At 37.9% G+C, this 24,348-nt stretch overlaps 2 protein-coding genes, 1 long non-coding RNA gene and 1 pseudogene across 4 annotated transcripts; 1 reads left to right on the plus strand and 3 right to left on the minus strand.

The window, feature by feature from the left end:
- Positions 1 to 4,266: 4,266 nt before the first annotated feature.
- LOC146485092 (protein toll-like) lies at positions 4,267 to 12,857 on the minus strand (annotated as a pseudogene). Its single transcript, XR_014863497.1, has 3 exons — positions 11,885 to 12,857; positions 8,088 to 10,504; positions 4,267 to 5,083 (listed from the first exon to the last, which is right to left on the minus strand). The product of XR_014863497.1 is annotated as a protein toll-like (transcript).
- Positions 5,101 to 6,146, plus strand: LOC146485093 (uncharacterized). The gene is made up of 2 exons (XR_014863498.1): positions 5,101 to 5,260; positions 5,615 to 6,146. It is a non-coding gene; the product is annotated as an uncharacterized LOC146485093 (long non-coding RNA).
- Positions 12,858 to 16,197: 3,340 nt separating the features above from the next.
- LOC146485094 (protein toll-like) lies at positions 16,198 to 17,592 on the minus strand. Its single transcript, XM_085103725.1, has one exon. It carries the CDS (start codon positions 17,590 to 17,592, stop codon positions 16,198 to 16,200), a length of 1,395 nt encoding a protein of 464 aa, XP_084959851.1.
- A 29-nt stretch (positions 17,593 to 17,621) lies between these two features.
- On the minus strand, positions 17,622 to 24,108 carry LOC146485095 (uncharacterized). The gene is made up of 2 exons (XM_085103727.1): positions 23,721 to 24,108; positions 17,622 to 19,149 (listed from the first exon to the last, which is right to left on the minus strand). The coding sequence occupies exon 2, from the start codon at positions 19,092 to 19,094 to the stop codon at positions 17,622 to 17,624; it is 1,473 nt and encodes a 490-aa protein (XP_084959853.1). The 5' UTR covers positions 19,095 to 19,149; positions 23,721 to 24,108.
- Between the last annotated feature and the right edge of the window lie 240 nt (positions 24,109 to 24,348).

Here is a 24,348-nt window from a genome sequence, read left to right on the forward strand (position 1 = left end):
TGTAATCTCCATTCTCCCTTAACTATATACGGAACCCTCTTAAATGTTTTTTTATAAAATAGGACATCCCGCAGTCACAAGTTAGCGGATTTCCAGTCAACTTAATCTCTAATTTTGGTATTTTGAGAATCGTATAGTTGACATTTTTGACAGTGAACATTAGGTTGTCCTTTTATGGCGTGATGACCTCATCACGTGACCAGTTGGTTGATACGATTAGTGAGACGATTTCAATGAGTTAGGATACGATTTACGAGTTAGAATTCGACGACAGTTGTATGCGAGAATGCGATAGAGCTGAATCGATTTGTACCACTTCGTTATCGACGAATAAAACGTTTAAGAAAACACTACAAGATTTGATATCCGTTTATTACAGGTATAAATCAAATATTCTCACAAACTGCCAGGCAGATCCTAACGTCATGATATTGTTGTTTTCCAAATTTAAACGTACATGGAGCTGATATAGGTGTGCTTCCTTTTATTGCTTTGGTAAGACCTTGAAGCCCTGTGATTTGGTTGAATGATAGATCGATTACCTCAATTTTAATGAGGCGAAATATCCAACAGGGAATGGCAGCAAAGTGGTTGTTTGGGAGGTGAACCTCCCGCAACGTAAAGAGACTGAGTTTTTGTCAGTTGCTGTTATCTTATTTCTCTCCAGATGGAGGAATTCCAGCGACCAATCCCTTTGCAATATAATTAAGGTTGTTATCATTCAAGTAAATTCTCTTGACGCTTTTCAAGTCTTCAAATAATTTTGGCTTCAAAAATGAGAGGTTTTTTGCAAGGAAAATGTATCGTAAAGAGGTTAATCCGTAAAACAGAGTTTCAGGCGATGGTACCAACTTGGTATTAGACAGTTCAAGTACCTCTAGTCCCTCTAGGTTGCGGAAACAAGATGGTCAAACTGCTTGCAATCCATTTCTTGTAATAAAAAGGAGAGGCAAGAATCCGCAAAAAATGTGAGACGATAAATCTTCGATGTTATTGTAATCTAAACTCAGTGCACGGGGATAAAGGTTTCTTTCGATACTTACGGGAAGGCCAAACAAAGAAAGGAGAGTAGGAGTAGTCCATCTGGAGTCATGGAAAAGATTAAGTGTGGAGTTATTTTATGGAAATTCCGGTTGCAGATTGAGAATTGTAGTTTCCAATATGGCGGAATCGTCTTCATTGACCGGCACCGGACGTGGACCAACATATCAAAAAAAGGTGTTGTTGTTATTAACTCCTGCGACAGTAGTGAGGCTCGCAGCAGTTTTTTTCGGACTTAGGGTGGCAGTTTTGAGATTACAATCTCGCATACAAGATAAACCTCGATATCCTTCACACTGCATCACCAATCAACATGATCAGAGTTAATATTTCTTCAGTTTCATAGCAACAACTGTTACCATAGCAGCGGCAGCTCAAGGTCTCTCATTTTAAACATTGTTGATTATCTCAAAATCTAGTCACGCACTTTATGACTAAACTTTTAAGAAATTTAACTACTCAATGTAGACAACTTGCAGGCGAAATTAGAAACAAATGTGTAAGACGATTTTCGAGTAAATAATCAATCAATTTTTTACTGGTTGACTTTGTTAATTCCCGCATTTTTCACCAATATCTCTGAAGAAAAGAGAATATCACACTTTCTCTTTTCTGTTAAAAGGTCTTTCTTCATAGCAAAATATTCTAAATGTATATTGAGCTTCATGAGTGGCTCTGATTTTAAGACATTTATGTTTGAAAACGGTTAAAATAAAGCGCAGATCAGTGAAATAGTTCCTGTTTTGCATAAATCGCGATATCCTTAAAATGCCTCCACAGATTTTTCTGTTTAATTGCAAGCGGTAAGAGCAAGAATTCTTTTCGACATTCGCGCTAGTTCTAGGCTCAAGAAATTAAACCGGTATTAGATAAGAAGGCTGAATCTTGGTAAAGTTTCAGTCGTTATACGCTTTCTCCGAAAACTAGGGTTTTATTTTCTTTGTCTGGGTCTGTTTTACTGTAGTTTACGTGTTTTGAATGTTTATTTTATGATTACGAGGAGCTTAGGTCTAAACACTGGCACACCGGAAGCTTTTAATATTGGATTGCAAAACTCTTAAAGGCCTCGAGAATGTTTTGTCTAAAAATAAATTGAAGTTCCTGTTAAGAATTCAACTTAATATGTAATATCTGTTTTGATCGTGTTGGCTGTATCCATGTACTTATGGCTCGTACTCACAGGCTCTTGCACATATAAATGGAAAGTTCCATCCATCATCAGTGGAAATCTGTTAAACCATTTTGCTGCAATTCAGTGTTTGTTCCACAAATAAGGCGTGAAAGTTGTGATATTCGACTAACACGGCCATATTTCCATCGAAAATGCAAAAAATGCCATCAACGAATGTTAGCAACAAACAAAGAAATAAGATAGCTATCGCTTTAAAATTTATCTAGCACGAAAAATGACTAAAAATTTCTTACTAATTTGATCATTATGAAACAGACTGGAAGAGTTCCGTTAAAGCTTCATGTAGCGAGTTATTTTAAGTCCATCACATTAAAACGAATTCACTGCCCCCCAATTTTGTTTCCTTGGCCGCTGAGCAGTTCGTTTTTTGGCTCAAGGCCACTTTAAATTTCTCGCTGTTTTCCCAATCTCATACCGAGAGTCCTCAGGTTTTTTTGCCAGCGGTTAGTAGCCAGGAGAGACCCTGGGTTACTGGACGTTTATTGCCGCATGATTGCTGCAGTAGAAAAATGCAAGCCCTTACAGTACAGCCAATCAAAAAGTGTAAATTTTTTCGAAGTCTCCAGAGTCTCTCCTGGCACCCACCCCCTTACCAAAAAGCCTGAGGACTCTGGGGACGAGATTGCGGTTTTCCCGGCAGGATCAAACGCTCTTTGATCAGTGTTGCCAGCTTTTTGACCACCAGAAGTTTTCTTTTTCTGAACTTAAATGATTTTTTTTCGTTCGATACAACACAAATGTGAGGTTATTAAAAAACATTGGTTGCAAAAGGTGGAAGAATGTAGTTGTAGGATATAACCTTTTTTAGTTCTATCGGAAACAGAATCTCAATTCAATTGATTAATGTTTCAAGTTGGAGGATAGAAAACGCCTGCTGGTCAAAAAAAATGGAAATACTGATCACTTCTTCACTTGGCGACAAATTTATAATGGCAGCTTGAGCCAATAAACGAACTGATCAGCGGCTAGGGAAAATAAAAACATGGCTGACGATGAATTCGTTTCAGTGTGATGGACTTATCTCTCGTCGTAAGTTATCTTTCGTTTTCTCCCTTCTATCTGGATACCTGGTAAGGATACTCGGTATAATAAGCCTCAGTAGCAGACTGTACAAACTATCACTAACATGTAACAGCCATAACATAAGCCAAAAATTTCAAAGCGATTAATTGATCTTATTATACAACTATAGGCCACTTCGAGGTTGAATAGGGGAATGGGTCGAGTTGCAAATTTTATCTGATTTGTAAATTGACACTTTCATATAAAAGATAACGTTAAGATTAGCTATTTGACCAAGTATGGTGGTGTTAAGTTGAATAACAGCCAAGTTATGGACCTTGAAACATGGTTTGAAGTCTATACAAAAGCCTCTAATTTGGAGACGGCGTCCCCCAAAAAGCCATACAATTAAAATCTTATAAAGTGTCTCATTTTTGTTTACCCTGTAAAATCCTGTCAGTTGGCTACCATTTTAACGTAACTGAGTAGAAAATAACGATGTTTATCAATTTTGTTTAAGTATATCACAAAAATAAGAACATTTTGAGAGTTTATATGGTTTTGTGGGACGCCGTCTCAAAGTTGAAGACATTTGCATGGATTTTGAACCATGTTTTGAGTTCCATAACTTGATTACTATACAACTTAACATCACCAAACTTGGTCAAATGTATAATATTTCAGTGCTCTTTTGCTGCGATGCATAGTTGTCAATTTATAAATATGATAAAACTTGCATCTCAACCCAGTCCTCTGCTCAACACGGCATTCACAATAGCTATTGCAATAGGCTAATTGATAGGAACAGGCAGGGGACCAAGATGTTCTCGTGCAAGAAAACCTCTTTCTCGCCATTTCTCAGTCATGAATAGGAGTCGCGTAGTCCCGACGTCTAACCGACCTAGTGCACCATTGGCAAACAATTTTTTTTTTCGAAACTTTACTTCAGACCCCCTCAAAAATAATTTGCTCATACGCCAATGAATGTCAGTAAAATAGTTCCTAAAATTGCTTATTCATTACAAACGGTTACCAATTCCTCCAAAAATGGTTTAATTTATTATTTTAATTTCTATAATAAGACTCCTTTGTAAGGCAGATTTAGAAGATATTGCTTTGTTGTTTGCTCTTTCTTTTTATGTATTTAAAGAATCCTTTAGTTGTCCCTTTATTGTTCTTTAATGGAACAAAATATTATTGATTCCCGAATAGCTAATATTCCTGAAAAATTACTTTCGTTTAAATTGACGAGGAATAAAAAGCGGCAAACATTTTTTGGTACACAGGAACAAGTCTGAGCAAACATTGTTACAATTTAAAGCAAAAATCAGAAAAAAATAAAATTACAAAATGTCGCTTTCGTCCATTTTTACAAAGCACAAGAACAGTTGAATTTCTTAAAATTCGCTTATTTCTGAACAAGTGACAACGTATCCGAAGTATTGATATTGACTCCTTGGTCTTCTAATGTTTGGACAGAGTTATTATGATTTGCACTAATGCTTTCGATTGATTCCACATTTCCTGCTTCCATCGATTCTCTTTCCGCCTGCTGTGGCATTGCGTAAAACAACTTTTGCCAAAACCACTTGTCACTGTAACTCACATAGGTGTTAGTGCGCATGTACAGCTTTATTTCCTCATCCAACTCAGCCATGTTTACATCATCCAATAGAATAATTATGAGGTAATTCATGCGATCTTCTATCACTTTACGATGAGCAGCGCGAAACTTCAACAAGCACCACTCGCTCCTGGCAAAGCTCGGAGAGAGCACTATCAGCATGCGCTTGCTTTCATTCACACTTTTCAGAATGTTTTCCACGATTGGTGCTCCAGCGCGAAAATCTGGACACGGTCCGAAGAGCATCATGGTAGCAGTAATTGGCCAATCACATCACCGTATTCTTTCACCAGCGTTTTTAGGAAGGATCTTCACGCGAATGATTGCTTCGTCTTATTTACTGTTTTATTTACCATGTAGACGGCTTTTCTTCCAAATGAAAGGATTCAACAAGTGACGAGGTATGTAGGTGACCAGTGATTGTATATTCTCATAATTTCCTTAGTTATTGTCGTCAATATTCGACTTCCTCGCAAGCTTGTCCAATATGGCCGCTTTTCTCCACGTGCAATGATCAATGAACGCGTTTGCTTTTTGACGCTATATCGTCAGGGTTCCAGGAAAAAAAGTTACACCATTTGTTTAATAAAAAGTTGCTCTTGGATTTTAAGGCATCGCACCCCATCGCACCTCTCACCGTTTTTCTGCTATGTGCGTTTAAAGTTTGGCGATTGTGAGGAGCAAACAATGAGCGAGTCACGATGTAACACAAAGATTTATTGTGACGTTTTCCTCTTTGCTTGATTTGTCTCTAGGTTTACAATTAAAGCTCAAGTGAAAGCTCTAGCCGGCTGTTCTAAATGACCTGCTATTTCACCTCAGGACAAAAATGTTGAGGCTTCAGGGCTATGGACTGTTGGTAGATGTCGACTAAAATATCGGAAATATTATTATCACAAGCACAGATCCACAGAAAAATTAATAACTAAAAAGGGGAAACACTTGCGACTTAGTTCCATAAATTAATAATCAGTTGTGCAGAAATTACATTCTACTTATACTTTTAAAGTATATCTTGTATGCTTGTACAATAATTTGCATGCCTGAGCTGTATATTTATACACTCTATGCATTAACTGACTGTATATATTTCCATATATTCCCATACAAGAAAATATTTGGTCACTTCAGGTATATATTTTACATCAAAAGTCAAGCATATATGAAATCTCTATTGATGATTTGGCTTATTACCTCTGTGCTTATTGTATTAATCTATAATTGTGTATAGATTGTATGTAATTTGTGTTGTTAATAAAAGGGATTGACAGCTGATTTGCAAGATGACCTTCAAAGATGATGTATGCTAATTTGATCTCAATTACACTTGACCATTGTCAGTAGCTGAAATCTCTGGTATGCTCGGCAAACTATGTGGAGTCATCCACCTTCACATTGGTGTGCAAGATACACTTCGATGTAAACAGGCCCTTAGTTTATGAGTGGGGGGGCATGCCTTGTGAGCAGAGTTCCCCTCAATTTGTATTTCAATATTTCTCCAATCCAAATTTTGCATAATTATTGGATATGTTGTAGGCTTTAAAGTGACAAGTACATGTTAAAGAGAGGGGGACATCTAATGTGACTATAATACTGTCCTCCTTTGCCAAGTTTGATCTCAATTGCACTTGACTATTGTCAGTGGCGGAAATCTCTGGTATGCTCTGCAAACTATGTCGAGTCATCCACCTTCACATTGGTGTACAAAATACACTTCGATGCAAACAGGCCCTTAGTTTATGAGTGGGGGGCATGCCTTGTGAGCAGAGTTCCCCTCAATTTGTATTTCAATATTTCTCCAAATTATCCAATAACATAATCATCATAGATATGTTGTAGATTTAAAGTGACTAGTACATGTAAAGGAGAGGAGGACATCTAGTGTGACTATAATACTGTGCCCCTTTGCCAAGTTATGAATTACATGTGCAATATGTACAGCAGGTTTCATTATTATTGTTATTGTTATTATTGAAATAAAATAAAAACATAGATTTGATATTTGGTAGTCTGTCTTGTTAGTACTGAACTAGAAATCTTCCAAGATCAAAGAGAATATTGCTCACAGGTTTCTTGGAGTTTTTCATAAGGCTGAACCACTGTAGTAATGGGAAAGGGGGAGGGGGGGGGGGCAAAACTTTTGTGAAGTCAATATTTTTATATTGTGTGCTATCATAGTTTGTTGGACTATGGAATCATTTTTGAGCAGCTATTTGTACTTACTCTGAATTTGAATTGTTCATTTGTGATTCCTTACCACCTTACTATTTGGCTTTCACACTCTCTATGTTTGAGGGTACTAATGTACATAATCTCCATAACGTTGTTTTGTGTATTGATGTTTGTATTAAAAGGCCTTATTTTCTTTTAAATATATAATTAAAGAGGGAGCATGCACCCAGGGCCCCTCACCTTGATCCAATACACTGTCTTTCCATACAAAGTAAGGGTCTGCCCAGTAAAGGAAGGTAGAGTATTTGGCATTGTTTACCAGGTTTTTTGACTTATTTCATTCAAGATCAATTTGATGTTTTCATTTCCCTCATGCAACATGTGATGTAATAAAACAAATTATTATTGAAGAACTTGTTATGTCAAACATATATTTACTAATTTAGTACTCCTGTGTGGCTAAAATTTATGACTCTTGCAAGCTGAACTTGTGTGAGAGCTTTTTTCCATGTCCCAGTCTCATTGGCAACCAGTATACAGAACGGTTAAACGAAATTCCTATCCAGTAAGGCCGTGAAAATCTTCATTTCCCTACAATCCTTGTTTACTTCATTTCGTTTTATAATATTCGGCTATTTCCACCAGAATTGGATTCCAGCAGTTATGAACTCTGAATATTTCATTGCCAGATTTTCGAGCCCGTGATCGTACATTATAATTCAAAAAGGTACGATTTTATATAAGGACAACAGGATTGGTTTTGCAATTGTATGGAAGTGGTAATTACACTGATTACATGGAGCAGTTTCGGCTGTACCGGCTTTCGATCGATCGATCGCTAGGATCGCCGTGTAAACCCAACGTTTTGAGCGTTAAATTAGTCAGTCGATGTGCGCTTACGGTAACCGGAGAAAACTTATCGAATAAATTACCGAATTAACCGATTTTCTGCCTTTTTGAAGCGAAAATTTGTCATTCCTTGAGATCTGCACAGCTCACGAAGGTTTGTTACAACTGACCACGAACCGACAACTCGCCCCAGCATGCTTTGCGGACCGTGTCCAACCACCACTGAGTGAAAGCATAGTTTATAAGGAGGATCGTGGTTCTCCAATCTTTGTTTTAACGTTTCCACGACCCATTGATGATCATTTCCACTGAACGATATAAAAGCATCGTATATCTTAGTTGGATCGGAGTCATCTATGCGATCAAAAGGGTGCCAGTTAAAGTGGGTAAACATGAAGACCTTCATTTCTCCATGGTACTTGTACAGCAGGATCGCAACAATCATTATTAAGAGAAGCAGACCACCAAGAATACAAACCAATATGGTTGCTGTAAGAAACCTCTTCTCATCACGATGAATATTAGACTTTTCATCTCGAACGGGAGAACAAACAAATTCATCATCTGGCAAATTGAACATTGCTTGGCCAGGGGTATCACCTGAGGCACAAAGTACCTTCTCAAAATCTTTTATTCGACGCTTGTTTTTCAGTAGCCAGTGTTTCATCCATATGGTTTTGCAGTCGCATTTAAACAAATTTTGATCCAGAGCCAATTTTGTAAAATTTATAGTTTCAATTTCCCTGGGTAAACTTGTCAGTTGATTAGAATCAATCAGCAGAGTCTCGATATGTTTTAGCTTTTTTAAAGTGGACACTTGCAGTTCGTCAATTTTGTTATTGGACAGTTTTAAAACAGTCACATTCATCAAATAAGGGTAGGGCGGAATGTCTTTGATTTCATTGTTTCTTAAGTTGAGTTCAATCAGACCTTGTGGCATTGAGCTTGGTAATTATGCAAGACTCTTGTCCTCAAAATTGATGACAATAGTTTCATCTAAACAACGTTTTAGACAGACGCATTCAGCAGGGCAGTTTTTTGGCTCCTCTTTATTCATCCACTGATTTTCTTTAACCTCGAAAATTGATTTCTTTTGAAGTTTATGCGGCCAACCACATTCCAAGAAACCAAACGTTGATGAAAAAATCTTAATAATTGTTGCGTAAGTCGGCGACATCACACAGTCACAATATAGTGGATTTCCAGTCAACTTAATGTGAAGCCATGGATCAAGATAAGGTAACGCTCTTTTAAACTGCTCTGAAGTTCCTAAGGTCGTAACATTGTTGTTTTCCAAATTTAAACTTACATGCGGTCGAAATAGTGTCCCTTCTTCTGCTTTGCAAAGACCTTTAAGCCCTGTGATTCGGTTAAATGATGGATTGCTGTGATCTTATTGTTCGCTAGATGGAGGAATTCCAGTTTGTTTAGCGAGCTGAACGATCCCTTTGGAATATGATTAAGGTTGTTATCATTCAAGTGAATTCTCCTGACGTTTTTTAAGCCTTGAAATAGTTTTGGCTTAAGAAATGACAGATTGTTACCTGCAAGAAAAATGTATCGCAAGGAGGTTAATTCATGAAACAGAGTTTCGGGCAACGATACCAACTTGTTAGAAGAAAGGTCTACCGTCTCTAGTCCCTCTAGGTTGCGGAAACATGATGTTCCAACGGCTTTTAATCCATTTTCTTGAAGACGAAGAGAATGCAGCAATCGGCGAAAAATGTGGGACGATAAATCTCCAATGTTATTGTAATCTAAACTCAGTGTAGGGCGATAGAGGTTCCTCATGCATTGGAAAAAATCAAGTGTGGAGTTCCATGGAAATTCTGGTGGCTCTTTCACGCTGCTGAAACTCAGAGAAAATTGTTGCCAACGGATAACTGTAATGTTCCGAAATGGCAAAGTAACTTTTATTGGCGTTTTTAGAAATAACTTAACCTTGTTCGGCCAAAACATTTCTTCGTCATTGGCAATTAACTTACATGGGTTGATACTTGTTGTAAGGTAAGCAAGTTGCTTGTTAGATTATCATTTCCTTGAGTTGAATCCATTAAATTGAGTAAATTAACTTTTCATTGTATTGATCTCAAGTAGGTTGCGTTGGCCCAAACATCAAGATTTTGCATCAAAACTTTGTAGTCTTCCCCGATTCGCAAATCTAGCAAAATGTTTTTGTAGACAAGATTGCCTTGATTGCTGAAATTCAGTACTATTGGTGACCAGCACGTGAGCAGGACAGTCACACGGAGAAAGATGTGGCTGTTATAAACTCCTTCGATATTAAGAGGCTCACTGATATCAAATGTTAACTCAGTCCTTTGACCACCATCCAGACCACACTTAGCATATATTTTCGGAACAACAGTTCCTTGTTTTGTTTCGGATCTGGATTGTAATTTTATTAATCTGTCACAGTGTAATGTTCGTGTCTCGCTTTGATGGGTTAAAGCCATTACTGAAAAGAATACTAACACAAGCAAGGATTCAGCCATCTTCTTAATAAATCCAGTAGCTGTTGATTTCCCAGTTGATTTGCTGTAGTTCAGGCTGTGGGTTCAAGCAAGACCAATTGCAATTAATTTTCGGCTGTTTTTGCCAATCCAAAGACTCGACTCCATATGCTGTAAAATTGAAAAATAGGTTTCAGTAAATAGCGTATTAATATGTTTTGTAGAGACAGTTCTTGATTTTTTTAGAACGATGCGCAGCTTAAGAGCTCACTAGTAATCATTTTGAAAGACGGGCAATTTTGTGAAGGCGTGAATCTAAGCGTTACGAGTGACTTTTTGCATAATGCATCAGCCAATTCCAACAGTGCCCATCCCCGCCCCCCTCCCGGGCCGACCCCCGGGAATTATGATTTTTTGAAAAAAAACTGGCAAATGCCCCACCGCCGGGAGAAAATAGTTATTCAAATGCCCCGTGGTGGTGGCTCAAACATGTCAAAAATGTTTTATTTTCTTCGTTTCTCGTCTTACTTTCAGTAAAATCTAAGCTAATTCAGACCAAATTAAGTCCTAGTTGGGTCTTGTTTCCCGTAGTAAGTGTAAAAATAGGTCATTCTACAGCTCTAGCGTCCCATTTTATGTCCTCTCTAGATGTATTCAATAACTAACTTACTGTATTTGCCGATGAATTTGTCATTAAGAAAGCGACAATGCTGTAGGGTAAAAAAGGAGAGATTGTCAAATGCCCCGGGGTAAATTGGTAGAAGGCTAATGCCCGACCCCCGGGATGGACAGTGTGGAAAAATGCCCCACTATTGCCCGGGGGGGATGGGCACAGCTGGAAATGACTGATGCATAAAAGAGCAATATCCCCAAGTGCATCGAAAAAACGTGGACACTCAAGTGAAAAGGGAATAAACCTTCCGTCTTGCTGAAATGCGGCTTATTCATAATCCGATGAAAATCGACATTTTCGGAAATGTCTACTTAAAATAATTTAAAATATAAAAACTGTATTTTTTAATAAATCATAGGACAAGCAGAAAAACATATATACCACTATACTCCCAATAGCGATCAGCATCTGATTAATTATCACCTGATTATTTGATCCAAAACGATGATCACCAAAAATTAGCTGATTACCAAAGACTAAACGTCTTGAAGTTGAAAAAAAAACTCTCCCATCAACAGCCACAAGAAAAATACTGATTAGCTGTGAGGGGTCTATGTGTGTTGATCATCGGGGTTTTAAAGGTGCGTTGGAGCTACAGAGGTTCTAGTGGTTTTACTAGTCAGTCATCCTAAGACAAATAGGAGTTATTTATAGGTCTCATAAATCCTTAATTCTCAGAGAAACTACGAACTCAAGGGAATTATTCAATCTGTTACCTCTTTTTTATTTACTTGACGCCAATCCCTTACATGTTGACTGCCATGACGCCGCCAAGCGACTAACCAGCTATTAGACATTATTTGTTCATCTCGTTAAATTTCTTTAATCAGTGAAGCCGCTATGGTAAATAACAAGCCAAAACTCTAATATCGCCTTACCTTGTCGGTATGAACTGAAGTAACAAAGTGATCTGTTGACTCCACGGTCTGAAGGCGAGATGTACCGTTCCCAATGCCTCAATGCGACAAAGGTTTGTCGAGCGAGGTTTTTATTAGCCAGTTTACTGATCAGAATACGGCAACTACTACATGGAGGCACGTTCGCTTTATAGTGGTAAGCAACTTCCTTTCTTACAGGCCTACGTTATGATTGGTCACATGAAAAAGAAGCCATCACAAAATTGTCAACAGGATGAAAAAATTTGTTATCGTAGAATGTAATGACGAGCTTTTCAAGTGGCAACAATAATGAATGTACAGCACTCGATGTAAAGTCCAATATGTCAACACAAGCGGCGCTTGGATCACAACAACCCAAAAACAGCGGAAGTTTTTATTACGATTGGATCTAAAACATCATAAAAGACAAGTTCACAACGATATTCTGTCCAAAAGTACGCTGAACTTTGTGTCAAGAACTCAATTCAATATGGAATATCTGGAGAAGATATTTTGGTGCCGTGCCAGTATCGATGAACTTGTTACTAGCTGTGACATATATGAACGAGGGCTAAAGGCAAGTCGAAACGCAAACAACGAGAAGAAATATACAGCAATATTACAAACCAAAACATCTAATAATAGATTTATTATCAATCTTAGCTGTCTTATGAGTAACAGAGTAATCTTAACAAGAGAATATAAAAATGATTGTTGGCACGGCTGTAGCAAACAGGTTCAACGCTGTATGAAAACCTTTCAAAACTGTTTTTCACTGTGAAAACAACTGACCAGAGAAATATGGCGGCATTCTACTGCTCGGTTTGCGCGTTTCTCGATCAGTACCAAGTGAAGTTTGATTACGAATATTGAAGTACTCAGACTGATCGGTTGCTTGGGAAGTCGATTATGTTGCTCGCAATTTCCTTAAATAAAAGTTTATTTTCTCCTATTTCTTGCTGCTTCCTTTTGATTCTCCGCTTGTTTTCAATCTCTCAAACCGGCGACATTACGCTACTCAGGAGGCTAATAGGATGAAGTTTTCCTTGTCTCGTAGCTATAAGAAACTCAGTGACGTGCATAAGAACAGAGCTTCGATTGGAGATGATTTAGTTCTCATTTGAAGCAATTAGGTTTAGGCACTGAACTGAAAACGACCACCTTTCATTTGTTGTTTAATGCGAGTAATAGCTTCAGGTTTCGCTTTAATTTGCTTCAAGCCGATCAAATACACACATGTTTGGTTCGCGATATTGGAAACAATTGTGGATAACGCAACATTTCGATACAATAGCAATCTATTGAACAACTAAACAGCTACGGCAATTAAGCTGAACTACACAAAATGACACCGCTCTTTTGAACGTTTCCGTTTCTTCACAGTGCGGCAAGATGTGCAGTTCCCAATGGCTCAATGAAACAAAGCTTTGTCGAACGAAGATTTTCATTAGCTTGACATTTTTCTGATTGCCGATCGAAATACGGTAACCGTTGGAGGCGGCGTTATGAATATACACGTCTGGTTTACAATTGTCAGTAACCCTGCTTCCCACCGTTTTGTATTCTGACTTACGCTCAGATGAAACGGAAGCCAAAGAAAACTGACAAAAGGATGACAAAACTTGACGTAAACTGTAATGAAGAACGTTTCAAGCGGTCAAAATCATGTGTGTATAGCACTGAATGTCTCAAATGGCACACTTGAAGTTTTTTGAGATTGGATCGAAGAAATAACAAAGGTCACAACAACAGTTTTCTAAAAATAACAATAATTCAACTCAATATTTTTGATATTTACTTGTCACGAGCTCAGTGACGTATTTGGACGAACGCACAGGGCGAGTGGAAAAACAAGGAACAAGTAAAAACATACAGCGATAGTATATAGCAAAACATTTAACACTAGATTTATTTTCAACTTGCCCTATTTATGAGTAACATAGAAAACGTAAATTATGAAAAAAAGATGTAACAGTGCAACTGCCCGCGCCGTAGGAAACCGATTTAACAATAGTGAAAAAAATAACTTCCAATCCTACAGTTTGCTGTATAAATAACTAACCAGACGAATATCACGGCATATTTCTACTCGTTTGACGTGTACTTAGTGATATTGGATATCGAATATTGAAGTACGTCAATTAGTCGGTTTTCTGGGCAGTATTTTATTTTATTCGCAATTTGTCAATATAAAAATTTCGACATCTCCTATTTCTAATAGTTCCTGCTTATTTTGATTCACCAATTGTTTCATTCTCTCAAACCACATCACACCCCTACTGACAAGGCTGACAAGATGAATTATTCATATTGTAGCAACGACCCATTGAAGTACACGAGAACAGAGCTTAGGCTTTTAGGCAGATGATTAAGTACTCATTTGAAGCATTTATGGTTAGGCACTGGACTGAAAAGGTCCAACTTCCATTTATTGTTTAATGTGAGCAAAGCCACAAATGCTAAAACTGTTCTTCGGTAACATATCAACTATCTGGGTGAGGTGGATATGAATATCAGCCAAAGCGGCTGACCAGTTCGTTTTTTGGCTCAAGCCACTTTAAATTTCCCGGCGGTTTACCCAATCTCGAACAGAGAGTCCTGAGGCTCTTTTGCCAGCGATTATTCGCCAGGAGAGACTCTGGAGTGTAAAACAATGCAAGCCGTTACGGGGCAGCCAATCAAACAAAAGGAATTTTTTTGAAGTACCCAGGGTCTCTCCTGGCGCCCAGTCGCTAACCAAAAAGCCTGGCACGAGGACTCTGGGTACGAGATTGGGATTTTCCCGGCAGGATCAAACACTCTTTGATCAGTGCTGCCAGCTTTTGGACCAGCGGGCGTTTTCTGTTCCTGAACTTAAATGCTTTTTTTTCGTTCGATACAGAACAAATGTCAGGTTATCGAAGAAGATTGGTTGTAAAAGGTGGCTCTAGTTCTAGCATATAACCTTTTTTTTTATTTTTATCGGGAACAGAAACTCAATTCAATTGATTAATGTTGAAATGTTTAAACCGATTTGCAAGTTGGAGGATAGAAAACGCCTGCTGGTCAAAAAAAAAACTGGAAGTACTGATCACTTTTTCACTTGGCGACAAATTTATAATGGCAGCTTCAGCCAATAAACGAACTGATCAGCGGCTAGGGAAAATAAAAACATGGCTGGCGATAAATTCGTTTCAGTGTGATGGACTTATCTCTGGTCGTAAGTTATCTTTCGTTTTCTCCCTTCTATCTGGATACCTGGTAAGGATACTGGGTATAATAAACCTTAGCGGACTGTACAAACCATCACTAACATGTAACAATCCTAACATAAGCCAAAAACTTCAAACCGAATAGTTGATCTTATTATACAATTATAACACTTCGAGGTTGAACAGGGGACTGGGTCGAGTTGCAAATTTTATCTGATCTATAAATTGAAACTACCATATAAAATATCAATGTTTAAGTATATCACAAAAATAAGAACATTTTGAGTATTTATATGGTTTTGTGGGACGCTGTCTCAAAATGAAAGACATTTGCATGGATTTTGAACCATGCTTTGAGTTCCATGACTTGATTACTATACAACTTAACATCATCAAACTTGGTCAAATGTATAATATTACAGTGCTCTTTTACTACGATGCATAGTTGTCAATTTATAAATATGATAAAACTTGCGTCTCAACCCAGTCCTCTGCTCAACACGGCATTCACAATAGCGATTGCAATAGGCTAATTGATAGGAACAGACAAGGGACCAAGATTTTCTCGTGCAAGAAAACCTCTTTCTCGCCATTTCTCAGTCATGAATAGGAGTCGCGTAGTCCCAACGTCTAACCGACCTAGTGCACCATTAGCCAACAAAGTTTTTTCTGAAAACTTTACTTCAGACCCCCTCAAAAATAATTTGCTCATACGCCAATGAATATCAGTAAAATAGTTCCTAAAATTGCTTATTCATTACAAACGTTAACCGATTTCCCAAAAAATGGTTTAATTTATTATTTTAATTTCTAAAAGATATTGCTTTACAGTTTGCTCTTTCTTTTTATGTATTTAAAGAATCCTTTAGTTGTCCCTTTATTGTTCTTTAGTGGAACAAAATATTATTGATTCCCGAATAGCTAATATTCATGAAAAAATGACTTTCGTTTAAATTGGCGAGGATAAAACTAACCAGCAAACATTTTTTAGGTACACAGGTACCAGTCTGAGCAAACATTGATACAATTTGAAGCAAAAATCAGGAAAAAATAAAATTACAAAATGTCGCTTTCGTCCATTTCTACAAAGCCCAAGAACAGTTGAATTTCTTGAAATTTTGCTTACTTCTGAACAAGTGACAACGTATCCGAAGTATTAATATTCAATCCTCGGTCTTCTAATGTTTGGACAGAGTTAATATGATTTGCACTAATGCTTTCGATTGATTCCACATTTCCAACTTCCATCGATTCTCTTTCCGCCTGCTGTGGCATTGCGTAAAACAACTTTTGCCAAAACCACTTGTCACTGTAACTCACATAGGTGTTAGTGCGCATGTACAGCTTTATTTCCTCATCCAACTCAGCCATGTTTACATCATCCAACAGAATAATTATGAGGTAATTCATGCGATCTTCTATCACTTTACGATAAGCAGAGCGAAACTCCAACAAGCACCACGCGCTCCTGGCAAAGCTGGGAGAGAGCACCATCAGCATGCGCTTGCTTTCATCCACACTTTTCAGAATGTTTTCCACGATTGGTGCTCCAGCACGAAAATCGCGGTAGTGAAAGCATAGTTTATAAGGAGGATCGTGGTTCTCCAATCTTTGTTGTAACGTTTCCACGACCCATTGATGATCATCTCCACTGTACGATATAAAGGCATCGTATATCTTGGTTGGATCGGACTCATCTATGCGATCAAAAGGGTGCCAGTTAAAGTGGGTAAACATGAAGACCTTCATTTCTCCATGGTACTTGTAAAGCAGGATCACAACAATCATTATTAAGAGAAGCAGACCACCAAGAATAGCAGCCAAAATGTTTCCTGTGAAAAAGCTTCTCTCCTCAATATTATCAGGCGAACAAATGAACTCATCATCTGACAAAGTTAACATTGGGTGTCCAAGGGTTTGGCCTGATGTACAAAGCACCTTCTCAACATTGTTTATTTGCCGCTCGTTTCTAAGTAGCCAGTGCTTCATCCATTTAGTCGTGCAGTCGCATTTAAACAAATTTTGATCCAGAGCCAATGTTGTAAAATTCATAGTTTCAACTTCCCTTGGTACACTTCTCAGTTTATTAGAATCAATCAGCAGAGTGTTGGTATGCTTTAGTTTTTTTAAAGTAGACAGTCGTAGTTCGTCAATTTTGTTGTTTGTCAACTGCAAAACAGTCACATTTATCAAATAAGGATATGGAGGAATGTCTTTGATTTCATTGTTTTTTAAGTTGAGTTCAATCAGACCTTGTGGCATTGAGCTTGGTACTTCTGCGAGACTCTTTCCCCCACAATTGACAACAATAATTTCATCTGAACAACGTTTTCGACAAACGCATTCAGCAGGGCAGTTTTCTGGTTCCTCCTTATGCATCCACTGATTTTCTCTAACCTCCAGAATCGATTTGTTTTGTAGTTCATGTGGCGAACCACATTGCCAGGAATAAACCTGTAGTCGCATTTCTCGATTAAACAGGGTAGACAGCTTAATTCCCTTTACGAAATCCGACATCACACAGTCACAGGTTAGTGGATTTCCAGTCAACTTAATCTGAATCCTTGGGTAAAAAATAAATTACTTGCATACGTCAAGGGAGATCCTAACGTCGTGATATTGTTGTTTTCCAAATTTAAAATTACAAGGCGCCGATAATTTTGGTGATGTGTTCTCCCATTTATTGCTTTGGTAAGACCTTGAAGCCCTGTGATTCGGTTGAATGATAGATCGATTACCTCTATCTTACTGAGGCGAAATATCCAACTGGGAATGGCAGACAAATGGTTGTTTTTTAGGAGAACCTCTCGCAACGCAGAGTGTCGTGGAAATGGGTTTTCGTCAGTTGATGCGATCTTATTGTTCTCTAGATGGAGCAACTCCAGTGTGTTGAGCGAGCTGAACAATCCCTTTGGAATATAATTAAGGTTGTTATTATTCAAGTGAATTCTCTTGACGTTTTTTAAGCCTTGAAATAGTTTTGGCTTAAGAAATGACAGGTTGTTAAATGCAAGACAAATGTATCGCAAGGAGGTTAATCCGTGAAACAGAGTTTCAGGTAACGATACCAACTTGTTTAAAGAAAGGTCTACCTTCTCTAGTCCCTCTAAGTTGCGGAAACATGATTGTCCAACTACTTTTAATCCATTTGCTTGAAGATCAAGATAGTGCATGAATCCGCGAAAAATATAAGACGATAAATCTTCGATGTGATTGTAATCCAGACTTAGTGCACGGGGATAAAGGTTTCTTTCGACATTTAGGAGGTTACCAGTCAAAGAAACAATATTGAGGGTGATCCATCTCAAGCCATGGAAAAGATCAAGTGTGGAGTTATTCCATGGAAATTCTGGTGGCTCTTTTACGCTGCTGAAACTCCAAAAAAGTTGTTGCAGATGGGGCATTGTAGTTTTCCAATATGACGGAATCGTCTTCATTGACATTCTTTCAAGTCTTAAAACCGCCATGTTCGGCCAGACAATCTTTGGGTTAGTAAACATACTTGGGATGATCATTGTTTTAAGGTAAGCAATATCTTTAAAGTCGCTTGCAAAATCTTCATTATCTTGAAATGAATCCATAAGGCTCAGTTTCCTACCTGATAACTCTAATGACCACAAGTAGGTTGCCTTGGCCCAGACAGCAAGATATTGCATCGAAATTCTGCATTCCCACCCGATATTCAATTCCAGCAAAACGTTTTTGTTAACAGCATTGCCTTGATTGTTGAAACTCAGCATTATGGGTGACCAGCATCCAATGAAGACATACAAATCAAAAAAGGTCTCATTTTTATTAACTCCTGCGACATTAAGAAGCTCGCTGATATCAAACGATAATTCAGTCCTTTGACGACCACCCAGGACACAGGAAACTGATAACGAAGGAATAGCAGTTCCTTGTTTTGTTTCGAATCTGACAATGTTTTGTCTTCTATAACAGTGTGGTTGGCGTATCCCGCCTTGATGGGTTAAGGGAATTACTGAAAAGATTAATAGCACAAGGAAGGATTCAGCCATCCTCTCAATAAATCCAGTAGCTGTTAAATTCCCAGTTGATTTGGTGTGCTACAGGCTGTGGATTCAAGCAAGATTAGTTTCGATTAATTGTTTGCATTTTTGGCCAACCTAATGATTCGACTGTAGGTATATGCTTTAAAATTAAGAGATTCTTTTACAAAATATGTAAACATTTGAGTCCTCTGTAAAACACTTTATAGTTTTTCCACTACGATTTTTAGAGTGAACAGCGTATTACTATGTTTTATAGAGATGGCTCTTGATTATTTTCGGTGAAAGGTCCTCAAGGCTCTTAAGAGCAAATTAGTGTGTCGGACAACGGGTTGTCGTGATTATGACCTTGTTAAGGCTGAATCTAGGCACTACGAGTTATTTTTACATAAAAGAGCAGAATCCCCGAGTTCACTCAGAAACGTGGACACTCAACTGATAAAGGAATAAACCTTTGGTATTACTGAAATACGGCTTATATAGCTCGTAACAAAGTTGCCTGGACATTTGCTTACTTTCAATACTAAAAATTGCTTGATTTTTCTTTAACGAATCAGAACACAAGTAGACAGACAAATTAACCATTGTAGCGCCAATAGTGGTCAGCATCTGATTATCACGTGACTATTTGCTCTAGGACAAGGTCACGAGAATAAATGAAAGGATCATCAAAGACAAAACGTCTTGAAGTTAAATAGAATTCTCCAATCGAATGCCATAAGAAACATTGGTAACGGGGAGGAGACTGTGTGTTGATCACTGGAGCTTTTAAGATACGTTAGAGCCACTCAGGTTCTGGCGGTTTTACTAGTCAGTCACCCCAAGATAAAAACTAATTAAATGATGAAAATAATAATAATAATAATAATAATAATAATAATAATAATAATAATAATAATAATAATAATAATAATAATAAATGATAATAAATGATAATATTTTTTCGTTGTAAAAAAATATTTCTACAGGGATTATCCAGTTCAGCATAGCTGGTTTTAATGGAGTCCTGTATTATTACGTTAATATAAATGACAAAAGTAGTACACATGTACATTATACACTACATTATACACTAAATAAGTACACTTACATTATACACTAAATGATAGTCTGGCTTTTATGCAGTTGGCGAGGGCAGATACTTAATTAAATTAATAAAAGTCTCCTTACATCCGCTAAGGTTTTCTTCTCGTACAGTACATATTAGAAGACGGAAAACTCGTCTCGGACGGAATTTCGTCTCACAAACCCGACTAGTGTGAATTTAAAAGACGGTTAACCGTGTTAGTTTTCCGAGAAATGTGAAATTTAGCTTCGACGCCATGTTGGATTTTCTATCCCAGAAGCACTTGGGGGATCTCTCGGTCCAGTCTTAAATCCTAGGACACACAGAAATCCGGTCGCGATTTTCACGTCTAATAGGAATTTAGGACGGATTTTCGTCGCTGACGAGTTTCTCGTCCAACTTTTTCGTCGGTTTGGCCGGGAAAGTTAGACGGATAAATTGAGACAGGAAACTCGTCACATACCGGATTCACATTTGACGAGTTTTCCGTCTTGTGATGAGTTTCCCGTCTCAGACGATTTTCCGTCTCTAATATGAATTCGACTAATGTGCGTATTTTGTCCAATAAACACTCCGACTCGATAAGACGAAGTTACTAGATCACAAACAACTTTCGTTCGCATAACAAAACTTGGTTGTATGAGCCTTTTGACCTGGGGCCGGTTCCTGGAAGGAGGAATAAATTATACCAGGTATAACAGTTATTCCAGGGATAAATCTGCTATTCTAGGAATAACTATACCAGGAATAAAAATGGGTTCCCGGAAGCACTATTTATTCTTGGAATAGTTATTCCAGGGATAAGTTTGCTATTCTAGGGATAAATCTTCCAGCAAAGGGGATTCCCACATGACAAACAGGTTTGGCGGGAAATTGAGTGCAACGCGCGCGGGCTGCCTGTGGATAAAGCACTGTGGCCGAAATTTTTCTGTATCTGTGTAAACATGGATCCGGAAGAGGATACCGGAAACAGTGCCAAAAAAGAAAAAGGAAACCAAATTTTACTACCAGAGAGTTGACAATAATTACAGAAAACGTGGAGGCAAATAAAGGCATCTTGCAAAGCAAGTTTACCAACAATGTTACTAATAAAACCAAAACTGAAACATAGAAAGCCATTACAGAGAAGGTTAATGCCGTTGGTGTAGCCAAAAGAACCATCTACGAAGTAAGACAGAAATGGAAAGGGCTCTTCAGCACGGCCAAGACGAGATTGACAGAGTTCTGAGCAGACGGAGCTTTATTTTGCTTTTGTCACTCTATGCTGTTTCTTAAAAGAAACAGCATGGAGTGACAAAAGCAAAATAATTAAAATTAAATAATTAAAATTATCTTTTTGGTGAGCTCACTAAAATACGTGCCTAAGATTTTTAATACTTTATACTTAACATTAATTAATAAGAACGAAAGCTCGTCGCTTCTCATTCGTTCCGAAAAGATAAGCGCTTTTAAGTTTGCATTTTAATATCAGAAAATCGATCCATATAAACACCTATGACTATAAACAAAAGAGCTGTCCACTCGGTCGTTCAACTGTTCATCTCGTTTCGCGGGTTCGTTCACTCGGTTTTTCGTTCGTTCGTTTTTGCCGGCGAGCGCTCGGTGGACCGTTTGTTCGTTAACTCGATCATTCGGCCGTCCGTTCGCCCGTTTGGATGTTCGTTCGCTCGGGCTTCCGTTTGTTCGTTCGTTTGCGTTTCTGGTTTTTTCAGTTTGTTCCTCCGCTTGACCAGTTCTTTTTGTTATCCATGGGCATAAACATGTTATAAAGAATAAAATTTAACCATTTAAAAGCAGTATGAAAACATTTACGAAGAAGCCCTCAATTCGAAAAACAACCGTGAAATTGACATTTGGTGCTGTTCTTTCGGTCGTGCTGTCGTATCCAATATCTATATGGACAGAGGACTGAAAAATTTAATAAAAAATTTTAATAAAGATGTACACACTAATAGCCCATTTTCAAACTACAATTACAACTACAAAACCGTGCAATTGGTTTCTTATGCTGATCTTTCGGTTATGGGGCTGGGTTGGCTTTCGGTTGTGTGGTTTGTTCATTTTGGCTGGTATACATGGGGTATTTGTCTGATTATTCGGTTAGTCTCTCATTGGCCTTAGTGGTTTCAGCCTTATGTTCACTCCTCTTTCCGTCTGTCTGTCCCTTCCCATATTTCCGTATGCTTCAGTTATCTTCACTAGTTCTACTGGTGACACGGTTTTCTACAAATAAATTAGCTTTCTACATGGGCTTAATCTTAAAAATTTTAAAAGCTGTATTAATACATCAGAAGGTTTCCCTTCGTGTTTTAATATTAAAACTGCAATGCTATAGAGAAAGACTTCATCTTTCTCCACCGATCTGACACACAAACAATGAACAAATGTTGACGGCGTACTAGAGCCTGTGATACTGCAGTTATGCATCGTGAGACCGCGGATTTTGGTAGCCCGAATGTATCGCCGATTACCTCTAGGAAACTTCCAGATGCGAAGAAACGTAAGGCTACAAGAACTTGAACAAGTGGCGAAAGTGCGTGATTACGAGCGGTGTTTCTCGCTAGATCATCGGACAACAAATCGGCAAGGTAATTTATGGAGTCTCTACCAAAACGGAAACTTGACTTGACGTCTTTCTCGCTTAAGTATTCATCCAATTGTGCATTAAAAAGCCTAAAACGCCGCGGTCTGGCTCGTCTTGCATCAGCAAGACGACCAAACAACGACATGTCGGCCATCTTGTTTTTGCAGATTTATCCCTGGAATAGCAATTTATTACCACCTCGCGAGGTGTAATAAATTTATCCCAGATTTATTCCCTGAATAGTGCTATTCCTTCTTCCAGGAACAGAATTTATTCCGGGGGAAAAGTTATTCCTGGAATAAGGCACATTTATCCCTGGAATAGAGATATTACACCTTTCAGGAACCGGCCCCTGAACAGCAGAATATTGCAAATGGAAGAGAATTCTTGTCTTGTGGCGCTGGCGTCTATCTAAATGTACCCGAGAATTAAGTGTAAGACGAAAATAATTTAGGGAGGACATTAATTCACAAACTACTTTAATGGATCTATTCTTTTCGAATTTTTAATTCACCTTCAGTATTAGGAGTTACTTATAGGTCTCCTAAAACTGCTGAAAACTTTAATTCTTAGAGAAACTACGAACTCAGGGAAAATTATGAACCTCTTTTGAGACTCGACGCCAATCCCTTTTAAAGGATTTAAAAGTGTTCATTGTCATAAGAAGTTTAAGTTTAAGTTTATTAAAACTCTCTCTGGCAGTTGAAAAGAACTGAATTAACGAGCTGAATTTACAAAAGATAATGAAATAAATAAACTAATCTAATAATACTAACAACTAACTAATTGAAATATTTAAATGTAAAAAATTCCTCCGCTCTTCTGGTTCTACAATTAATTAAGTTTTTGAACAAGTAAAAAAGTAAAAAGTAAAACGTCAAATTAGTAACTAGCGTTAGGACATTATTATATCATCTCGCTAAATTTCCTTAACCAGTAAAGCCACTATGGTAAATAACAAGTCATAACTCTAATATCGCCTTACCTTGTCCGTGTGAACTGAAGTAACAAAGTTCACTGATCAAAATACGGCAACTGTTGGAGGCACATTCGCTTTATAATTGTAAGCAACTTCCTTTCTCACAGGCCTGCGTTATGATTGGTCACATGAAAAGGAAGCCCTCACAAAATTGTCAACAGGATGACAACATTTGTTATCGCAGAATGTAAGGAAGAACTTTTCAAGTGTCCAAAATAGTGAGTGGATGTAAAGTCCACTGGAAATAAAGCCCAATATGTTCACACAAGCGGCGCTTGGATCACAACAACCCGGGCTCAGCGGAAGTTTTTGTTAAGACTGGATCGAACAAAACAGAAAAAACAAGGTCACAACGATATTCTGTCTAAAAATACGTTGAACTTTATGTCAAGAACTCAATTCAATGTAGATTATCTGGAGAAAGACATTTTGGTGCCGTGCCGGTATCGAAGAACTTGTTACTAACTGTGACTTGTATGGACGAGTCCCCAAGGCAAGTTGAAACGCAAACAACGAGTATAAATATACAGCGATATTACGAACCAAAACATCTAATAATAGATTTGTTATCAATCTAAGCTGTCTTATGAGTAACATAGTAAACTTTACAAGAGAAAATGAAAATGATTGCTGG

Source organism: Pavona decussata, unplaced genomic scaffold (genome assembly GCF_977016875.1).
Source record: "Pavona decussata unplaced genomic scaffold, jaPavDecu1.1 SCAFFOLD_28, whole genome shotgun sequence".
NCBI classification, from domain to species: domain Eukaryota; kingdom Metazoa; phylum Cnidaria; class Anthozoa; order Scleractinia; family Agariciidae; genus Pavona; species Pavona decussata.

Bases quoted from the DNA above. Each gene is read 5' to 3' on its own strand.
- LOC146485094 (XM_085103725.1), bottom strand. From the start codon at position 17,592: ATGTCGGATTTCGTAAAGGGAATTAAGCTGTCTACCCTGTTTAATCGA.
- LOC146485095 (XM_085103727.1), bottom strand. From the start codon at position 19,094: ATGGCTGAATCCTTCCTTGTGCTATTAATCTTTTCAGTAATTCCCTTA.